A 10,000-nucleotide genomic window follows, 5' to 3' on the forward strand; every position below is an offset into this window, starting at 1 on the left:
TAATTGTGTGCATTAAGTGTGTGTGTGTGCATAATGTGGTGTATGTTAGTGCATTACACGTATGTATGTATGTGGATAATGTGTGTGAATGTGTATAATGCATGAAGGTATGTACCTCCTGTGTAATGTGTGTGTGTGTGTGTGTATTCTGTGTATGTATGTATGCATGAATGTATGTGTGTGGCGTGTGTGTGTGTGTGTGTGTGTGTGCATGTGTGTGTATTGTGTGTGTGTGTGTATGTGTGTGCGCGTTTGTGAATGTGTGTGTGTGTATGTATCTATGTGTGTGTTTGTGTGTGCATGTGTGTGTGTGTGTGTGTGTGCATGTGTGTGTGTGTGTGTGTGTTTGTGTGTGTGTGTGTGTGTGTGTGTGTGTGTGTGTGTGTGCGTGTGTGTGTGTGTGTGTGTGTGTGCGTGTGTGTGTGTGTGTGTGTTTGTGTGTGCATGTGTGTGTGTGTGCCGGGAACAGGTGATCCAGCAGGACAGAAATGGAACGCTATGTGGAGAGCCAGGGACTCTGTCTCCGCGGCAACAGGCGTCACCTGTCAGAGCAGACCTGGACGGTCGGCACCCCCCCCCCCCACATCAGACACTAACCTACCGCCCCCCCCCACATCAGACACTACCCCCCCCCCCACACAGTCACTAACGTACCCCCCCCCCCCCCACATCAGACACTAACCTACACCCCTCCCCCCCCTACACACAACACCCTCCCCCCCACCTCTCAACCAGCAGGGGTCCCTTTGCTCGCTCAATCAAGACATCAGGTCCCTTTATCAGGCCTTTCAGATCGAGGCCATTAGAAACCCGTGAATGTCCTTCTGCTTTGTGTTTATTCCCGGTCCCTGTCCACGTGGAACAGCACAACGTCCGCCGTTGGGGCTTCATTCCCACCAGCCGACAACGTCTGCACATGGCGCTCCGAGGCAGGCACACACCAAAGGGAATCCACGCATTGTTCACCAACACTGCCTCTGAGTTCTCTGTGCTCTTCAAGGGTAACCAAAGGCTAGGTCCGCATTCGGACGTCAAGGACGATGACTCAAACTATGATATCTTAATAAGCAGCTACTGACACCAACGCTGCTCTTAGATTGAGGTTTCCATTTCGTTTTTTAGGAGGCACATCTATGGAGGTTGTTATGACACATATCTCGAGAGCTTGTGCAACGTTTTGCTAACGTTGGTTGAAACAAAAGTTGTGGCCTCTCCAACCGTTCACAAACGATAAAATCCATCTCCACCACCAAACTATGTGCCACAAATTTCAAATCAAAACCACAAATTAACAAATCATGAGTCAATCAAGGCTTTGACATATCTCTTTCCTATCTTCCCTGCCTGCTGAATTAGTCAAAACCACCCCAACCACCAAGACTCCTCCAACTCTAACCCTAAAGTTCATCCTCAACCATGACGGTTATGAGTGTGACAGCCGGGACAGGAATAGGGGCCACCCTGGTGAAGACTGGCAGGCTGGTTGGCTGGCTGGCTGGCTGACTGGAGGCGGCCCCTCGCATGGAGAAGGCTGGCTCCAGCCCTCCAGGCTGCAGGCCCTTCCCTGGGCTTTACAGACTTAGAGACTCCTCAACAGCTGTCCCGCCACCCAGTCTTCATCAGCGAGAGGCGAGGAGCCCTGATGAGGTCATGGGGATAGGGAATCCATACGTACAAGTGACCTCTATTTGTCTTGTCGTCTCATTAACATCAGAGCCTGTGAATGGCCTTTCTGGAGCCTACTGCTGCTGGTGGTGGTGGTGGTGGGGGAGATGCTGCTGACGGTATAGTGGAGTGACGCTAGTGTGTTAAGGGTCCCACACACCGCACAGACTCAAACCAACGGCCAACTGCCTTTATGCGACAACTCCAGTTTCCTCTCGTCTGAACCTTGAAAGGTTGTATCAGCGATGTTGGGGGAGGTCACTTCTGGTGGTATTTAAAGCGAGATCCCAAACAAACCCCTCCCTTCTGTGTTTCGTGCATCCAGTAAAAACGATCATGAACGCAGCGCAAAACCCCAAAACACCCGCCCCTTGTCCAACATGGTCTCACAGGAATCCGTGAAATGACTACGGTCGGACGCTTAACTCGAAATCCGTGGCCACATCACGGAAACACGTCGATATCCGTGTGTGAGCCACGGAATAGCAGTGTCATTTACTTGCATTGGAGCAAATTCCGTGGCCACATCACGGACATTTGAAGTGATTCCGTCAGACCACCATGGATTTTGAGTTAAGCCCCCGCTGTGGTCAAATGTGGCACACACACAGATTGAAACGGGAGCACACACACAGATTGAAAGAGGAATCTGTGTATGTGCCACGGAATATCATTGTCATTTACTTGCATTGGAGCAACTTCCGTGGCCACATCACGGAAATCGGCGTGTTTCCGTGATGTGTCCACAGATTTCGAGTTATTCGTCCGTAGTCATTTCACGGATTCCTGTGAGACCAGGTTGCCCTTGTCGGTGATTGGTTGGAATACTATTCATTTAGTGTTTGAGAAGTTGATAGTACCATTTGTTTTTGTGTACGATCTAGGAGCATAGGCTGTCTACAGAGACGTGTTTTATTGACGGCCTGCCTATGGGACGGGCAGCTAGCGGATCGTGAGGAAAGACCAGATGAATATGATCATTTATGTTTCGGCCTAGAATCGCTGATACAACATTCAAGTCACCTTAACATCGGGTGGCGCTTGTCCGCCCCTCCCACACACCGTGCTGATTCACTGGTTTTGTATCAGAGTATCCGAAGGCTCAAATCCTCAGACCGCCAGCACTCTCAGACTTTGCAGGTTGAATCGGATCAGACACCGTCTGCGCGGTTCTAAAAGCTTCCCGAAGTCGTCCGAGTCTCCCCAAACGTTTCAGATGGCCAATGGTTGGGCCAGTGTGTAGCAGCCTTTAGGGTGTGCAAGTGTGCGTGTGAGTGGTGTTGATAGTGGGAATGGAGGTAACAGTGGAGGGGATGGCAGTGGTAGTGAGGGTGGAGGAGGTGGGAGTGGTTTAGGTAGAGGTGGAGGTAGTGGGGTGGAGGAGGTGGTAGTGGAGTGGCAGTGGGGGAGGTAGTGGGGTGGAGGAGGTGGTGTAGTGGTGGGGATAGTGGGGGTGGAGGTGGTGGTGGTTTAGGTAGAGGTGGAGGTAGTGGGGTGGAAGAGGTGGTAGTGGTCGTGGTAGGGTAGGGGTGAAGTTGGGAGTGAGGTTAGGGGTGATGTTAGGGGTGAGGTTGGGGTGATGTTAGGGGAGATATTAGGGGAGATGTTAGGGGTGAGGTTAGGGGTGAGGTTAGGGGAGATGTTAGGGGTGATGTTAGGGGAGATATTAGGGGAGATGTTAGGGGTGAGGTCAGGGGTGAGGTCAGGGGTGAGGTTAGGGGAGATGTTAGGGGTGAGGTTAGGGGTGAGGTTAGGGGTGAGGTTAGGGGTGAGGTTAGGGGTGAGGTTAGGGGTGAGGTTAGGGGTGAGGTTAGGGGTGAGGTCAGGGGTGAGGTTAGGGGTGAGGTTAGGGGTGAGGTTAGGGGTAGGTTAGGGGTGATGTTAGGGTTAGGTTAGGGGAGATGTTAGGGGTGATGTTAGGGGAGATATTAGGGGAGATGTTAGGGGTGAGGTCAGGGGTGAGGTTAGGGGAGATGTTAGGGGTGAGGTTAGGGGTGAGGTTAGGGGTGAGGTTAGGGGTGAGGTTAGGGGTGAGGTTAGGGGTGAGGTCAGGGGTGAGGTTAGGGGAGATGTTAGGGGTGAGGTTAGGGGTGAGGTCAGGGGTGAGGTTAGGGGAGATGTTAGGGGTGAGGTTAGGGGTGATGTTAGGGGAGATGTTAGGGGTAGGTTAGGGGTGATGTTAGGGCCTAATGGGACTGACCTCTAGAGAGTACAAATAAGCTGTGAATACGTGATTCTGTCGGGACTGGGGATATAAGTGGGATCAGAGCCAGGCCTGCGGGTGTGTTCTCCTCTGAGAGACATGTAAAACAGGCGTTTCCACGCACTAAACCATCTCTAAGACCTATTAAACAGCTCATATCCCAGGGGAAAGAACGCCCTGACAGAACCTCAGGAACCTAGTCCATCTGAAATACTGTGACATCCTCCGATGGTGTGAGCCTCGAAAGAAGAGAAGAAACCGACAAAACCAGTCAAGGCTTTTATTTTATAATGTTCATTTATTGTTCCATAAAAATAGATTTAGAAAAAGTGACGTGATGAGTCCTTCATGACTTGGTGAGCTGGAACCACCACCAGCTCCTTGTAAAGATGTAGCTCTGCTTTTTTTTTTGCTTTCTTGCCTGAAAAGTACATTATATGACCCCCACACACACACACACACACACACACACACACACACACACACACACACACACGCACACACACACACACACACACAGACACACACACACACACACACACACACACACACACACACACACACACACACACACACACACACACACACACACACACACACACACACACACACACACACACACACAGACTTTTATTTGTGTCCAGACAACGCTACCCAGACAGGGTCTATAACCCTAGTGAACTTTGACCTCCAGGGTTATGACTTTCACATTTCTAGAAGATACAGTACATTCACTTCCTGGTTGTCTAAGAAACTGGATCCAGTTTGTCCTTTTGTCGTGTATTAGTATTTAATACCTTTTTTCCCCCACAGTTGGCTGTGTTAAAACGGATGTTAATAGTGTGGTTAAAGAAGATGTCGAAGCGCTAAGGAAGAATTCAAACAGTTAAACCAACACGTTTTTTCTCCAGCTCCATAATACATGGGGACTGTTTAAATATACAGTAGCAGCACATTAACACAAAGTATTATTTCAATATTAAAATTACTTTTACAATACCTTTTATAACGGAATGAAAGGAACTCTAAAATGTCAACAGTCAACAGGATTGGACGGCATCCCAGGCCACACCTACAACAGAATGCTCCAGAACATTTGGGGAGGGCTTTCGCCAAGGTTCTCCAAACTGAATTCCAGCCTTGTGATTGGACACACTGGCTAGGCTTATTAGGCGCCTGCGTGTTCCACTGCTACATTGGTAAAGTCAGCAACATAGCCTGCATGTTGGGGCCCCATTTTATTTATTGTGGATTAATCTTGCAATTTTATTTTCTGTTTGATATCTATGATAAAGAAATGCTAAAATATATACAAAGAAAAGGCAATTGACGGAAACGACTCAGGGCTACGACACAAATCCTACTATGACAACGTTGTAACGTATGTTGTTTGGGAAGCTAGATGCTAAGCTAGCTCAGTCCGTTTGTAAAAAAGAAAATGATATCGACAGAGTTCTCCCAAAGCAAATGTTTGGTTTGTCACAAGCTGCGCAGTAATTAATAATCAAAACTAAGCGGTACAAGTTCTCTCAAAAGAACACTTTTGGTTTCTTAGTTAAGGATAAAGAGAGGACAGATACTGTCTTCTAAAGATCCTAGGTGCCGATGTCCATTTAAGGCACTTCCTGTCTATCATCTTGGATCAAATGTTTTCAAATGGCAGCTGAGCAGATCAATCATCAAAATAAAAGCTTATGTTGTTTAGCAGAGTAATAGCAATGAAAGTGCTTTGTTGACTGTCATCTTTAAATAATTTTTTAAATCATTTGTAAACTTTTAATATATACTAAGAAACCTAACATTAATTTGAGTTCTGAGTCATTATATCTGTAGCACTGGTAATATTCTTAATATTAAACTATAATAATATTAAACATTTAATGCAGCTTTGATGATATTATGAAAAGATGAAGATCTCACAAAGGGAAACTTTACTTTGTTGACCTGTATTAGCATTGCTGATGAAGGCTAGATTATTAGCATTGTTGATATATGCTAGGCAACTAGCATTACCCGTAAACGCTAGATTACTAGCATTACTCATAGGTGCTAGACTCCTAGCATCTGTCGTAAATGCCAGGCTACTAGCATTGCTCGTAAATGCTAGATGAATGCTTAGTTCATAAATGCTAGCAAAGCTCATACATTCTATTCAACTAGCATTGCTCATAAATGCTGGGCTTCAAAATGCACCAAAAACAATTGGAGGGCCAGCCCCAGACTGACAGGCTCCCCTAAGTGAGGGGTCGGGAAAACTGCTGCCAATAAGGAAACACAAAAAACTGCCCAGAAACAATGGACACAGCATGACCACAGTACTTAAGACGTCTCCTCATCAGCCAGACAAACGCTAAACAAAGTCATAAAGTATTGCTCTTCTTTTTCCACGCTGGCTGGTTTTTGTGCGGTGTGACTTCACGGGTTTGCGATGATTGTGACAGTTTGTTCATTATGATGTGTGTGTGTATGTGTGTGTGTGGGGGGGAGGGGGGGACCCCAGAGTCAGCCAGGTTTGAACTGAATCTCCATACCCCCTCCACCCCTCAGCCCCCTCCATTATCCCTCTCCCTCTGTCTCCCTCTCCCTCTCTCTCTCCCTCACTCCCTCTAGAACTTACTTTCTTACAGACATGCAGCCTCGGACCCAGCCAGATCCGTGGCCTGGCTGAGTGCTGGGCCAGCGGGCCAAGTCGTTGGGGTGATTGCATCCCTCGAGCAGAGACGCCATGCTCCCCCCCCCCAAACCTCCAGTCTCCCCCACCACCTCCAGCCTCCCCCTGCTCTGTCCTCTTGGCCCAGGACAGAGCCCACATCCTGAGAACAGGAAGCCGGAGGCTGTGCAGCAGTGGACAGCTCTTTGGGAATCACACAATGAGAGAGTTCATGAAGGAGGCTCGTCTCTCTGGCAGAGGGCTGCCGGGGGTAGTGGTTGGCCGGGGGCTGGGGGCGGTTGTGGAACGAGGATTTGGGGGGGGGGGGGGGAGCCCGTGCCATTTTGGCAGCATTCAGGGCTCCGATGTGTTGGTGTCAATCTTAGCAGATGCCGTATTAGTGATCCATTAATCTTCCCGGGCAGCCTGCTTCCTTTATCTCCAGAAAGTTACCGACAGACGAAGAGAATACTTTGTTATTTGTTCCGTTTACTCTTGTCCGTTAAGTATCCGGGTGAGTCTTTCTTTTCAAAAAATATGTACACTTTCTGTAAAATGTGTTCTCACTCTGTTTGGACAAAACAAAAGGCCCAGGGTCAACAACGTCTCTCAGCCCCCATAACCTTGTCTCTATCCCCTTTGGTCCTCAAACGGTAGTCGCCCTGCTGTGTTTGGGGGCCAGTGGGGAGTACTCCTTGACGCGAACGCACAACTTGCCCCTCTGCCAGGGGTTCTGCAGCTCCAGCGGACAGAAGTCGTCCTGGAGCCATTTCTCCCTGCCCTCCACCGCCAGGACCAGCCCAAAGAGCTGGAGCTGCTCTGGAGCAGAGCCTCCCCCCTGGTCCGGGTCCACGCTGCCCCCGCCGCTGCTGCCGCCGGCCAGCATGCGACGCGAGGCCGCCTTCATCTCCTGGACGACCAGCTGAACTATCTCCCGCGCCGAGGTACACGGGGTCACGCGGAGCTGGGCCCGGGAGAGAGCAGAACACCGGTTAGCAATCAGGGTTCATTGAAACGGGTGATTGCAGCCAAAGAGATGCACTGTCTCACTGTGAATAAAGATAAAGCAGGATAGTAGAATAGATGTTAAGAAACAACCAGATGGCATGGTTAGATAGAGGAGAAGATGGTGTACTTCAAGATCTTTGTTGACTTTAGGGATAGTTGTACGGTGGAGCTAGGTGTCTTGATACAGGTTAGGGCTGGAGGGAGGGTGGAGCTAGGTGTCTTGATACAGGTTAGGGCTGGAGGGAGGGTGAAGCTAGGAGGTGTCCTGCGGTGTGGGTCCCACCTTTACGCTTGTGTCCTTGGGAAGGCCGCTGGGGTACTGAGGGTAGACGCGGAGTGTGGCGGGCCAGCCCCTCCGGTGGTCCCCCGGGGACAGCGCCGAAAGCCTCTCCGTGCCGCTGTCCTCCGATAGGGTCCGGGCCGGGGGCTGTCGCGGCGAGCGATCGGTCCCGTGGCATCGGTCCACAGAGGAGGGCCGGGCCCAGCGCCGGTGCGGCGGGGAGCGGGCGGGGGATAGGGCGGGGGGATGGGGTTGAGCGTTTGGGTGGGGGGCGGCCGAGGGGAACTCCAGGCTGCTGGTGCGCACACAGTAGGCCTGGCGCTTCTCCGTGATGCGCAGCAGCTCGATCTGGCGGCTGGGCAGGATGAAGTCGCTGTCAAACAGCTCGGGGCCGCAGCCCCGCCGCCGGCCCTCGCGACCGCCCACGCTGCAGCCCCCGCCTCCGCCGCCCCCACCGCCGCACTGCCCCGACTCCGAGCCCTGCAGCACGTCAGGGGTGGAGATCCGCAGGGCGTCTCCTCCTCCACCTCCTCCACCTCCTCCTCCTCCCCCTCCTCCTCCACCACCACCGGAGCTGCTGCCGTCACTGCGGAGGTACCCCCGGGGCTCGGGCGGGGCCGCGGAGAGGGGGGAGGCGGGCAGCAGGTCCAGCTCGCGGGGGCTTTGGGCTCGGCTGGAGTCGTAGTCGCTGTCGGTGGTGAGGAAGACCTCGGACGAGCCCTCTTCATCAGAAAGGCCGTGGAAGTCTGCAACGAGATAAACTAAGAGCTAGGAACTAAGAACTGGTAACAATAACTTATTAACAACTCAGTTATAAAACATTTAAAAACCCTTACACGTTCAAATGAGTGCAAAGTAGAACGCTTCAAATCAGATTTTGTCCATCATGTCCATTGGAAATTTAGAGAAAACCATGAGGTACACATCATGATCAACTGAGTTATAACTGAATAATGCACTTCATGCAACTTCACTAATCGTGAAGTTGCTCAGAATTTTCTTCACATTCTTTCAAAGTATTTTAACCTGCTACCCAGGTGCTACCCTGCTGGTTCTCTGCCGGTTCTCTGCCGGTACCCTGCTGGTACCCTGCTGGTTCTCTGCTGGTACCCTGCTGGTACCCTGCTGGTTCTCTGCCAGTTCTCTGCCGGTACCCTGCTGGTACCCTGCTGGTACCCTGCTGGTTCTCTGCTGGTACCCTGCAGGTACCCTGAGCTCACCTGGGTGCTTGCGGCAGGGTTCTGGCGAGGGGGCCGGGGAGGGCAGGTAGTCCAGTTGGGAGGAGGTTGAGACGGGTTTATCTGGGACCCCGTCGTTGTTGAAGTCGATGACCCAGGCCAGCGAGACGCCCCCGGTCGACTGCTTGTAGCGGGCAAACTGCAGCGCGTCCATGATCCACCTGGCCTCACGCCAAATCTCCTCCATGTGCTGTCGGGTCGCAAGAGATGTTCTACCTGTCAATCGCTTGTTGCAACCGTTTGGCCGTTCGGAAACGGCGGCACCAGTAGCTCCAGCTGCTAACACGCTCACCATGCAGACCTTCCACCTCAGAGGGACCAAAGTTTATTCCCTCTGGTGGTCCCAGGCCTTATAGCGACCCATGGTCAATCCCACTGGGGGTCCTAAGCCTTATAGTTACCAAAGTTCAAGCATGTGCAATAAGTGTTATAAGTGTTGACACAGTCTGTTCATTTTCACACTAGTGGACGTTATTCTTTTTATTGACTGTTCATTTGTTAAACCACATTTGTTACTATAAAAACGCAAAAGTCGGACTGTGATGTGACGTAAAAGGTGGCTGAACTCTGATACGATGTCCCGTACCTGTACGTGTTCCTGCACCTGCTGGTGCTTCTGCTTGGCCGCATGGAGCTCGCTCTCGGAGAAGGCCTCCCGCAAGGCCTGCTGGGACATGAGGGACTCGAGCTCCAGAAGAGCAGACACCCTGCAGTACTGACCGATGAAGGCCGGACAGTACGCACCGAAGTGGACTGCAGAGAGAGAAACAGATTCAGCCCCAAAGCATACAGCCCTACCGTGAGAGAGGTGTCTATGATGGCATAGTCTGGTGGCTGAGGTCCAGCCAACAGGTCCACAGTCTTAAGGCGCTTGCACACTGACTAACCAACCACAGACCCTCCAACACCAGCCATGCCTGTCTGGTTGGCTATTGTCGGACGACGGGTTAGGTTTT

The 10,000-nt window shown here is 51.2% G+C and overlaps 1 protein-coding gene across 1 annotated transcript in view; it reads right to left on the reverse strand.

The window, feature by feature from the left end:
- Positions 1–4,135: 4,135 nt before the first annotated feature.
- LOC115538929 (ankyrin repeat and fibronectin type-III domain-containing protein 1) overlaps positions 4,136–10,000 on the reverse strand; it is a 30,974-nt gene continuing 25,109 nt past the window's right edge. The window contains exons 15-18 of the mRNA XM_030350142.1: positions 9,631–9,797; positions 9,027–9,234; positions 7,810–8,552; positions 4,136–7,482 (exon numbers count right to left, since the gene is read on the reverse strand). Coding sequence (XP_030206002.1) covers positions 7,165–7,482; positions 7,810–8,552; positions 9,027–9,234; positions 9,631–9,797 — 1,436 coding nt within the window. The 3' untranslated portion in view covers positions 4,136–7,164. The remainder of the gene's footprint in view (positions 7,483–7,809; positions 8,553–9,026; positions 9,235–9,630; positions 9,798–10,000) is intronic.

Source organism: Gadus morhua, unplaced genomic scaffold, assembly GCF_902167405.1.
Source record: "Gadus morhua unplaced genomic scaffold, gadMor3.0, whole genome shotgun sequence".
In the NCBI taxonomy this organism is placed as follows: Eukaryota; Metazoa; Chordata; class Actinopteri; order Gadiformes; family Gadidae; genus Gadus; species Gadus morhua.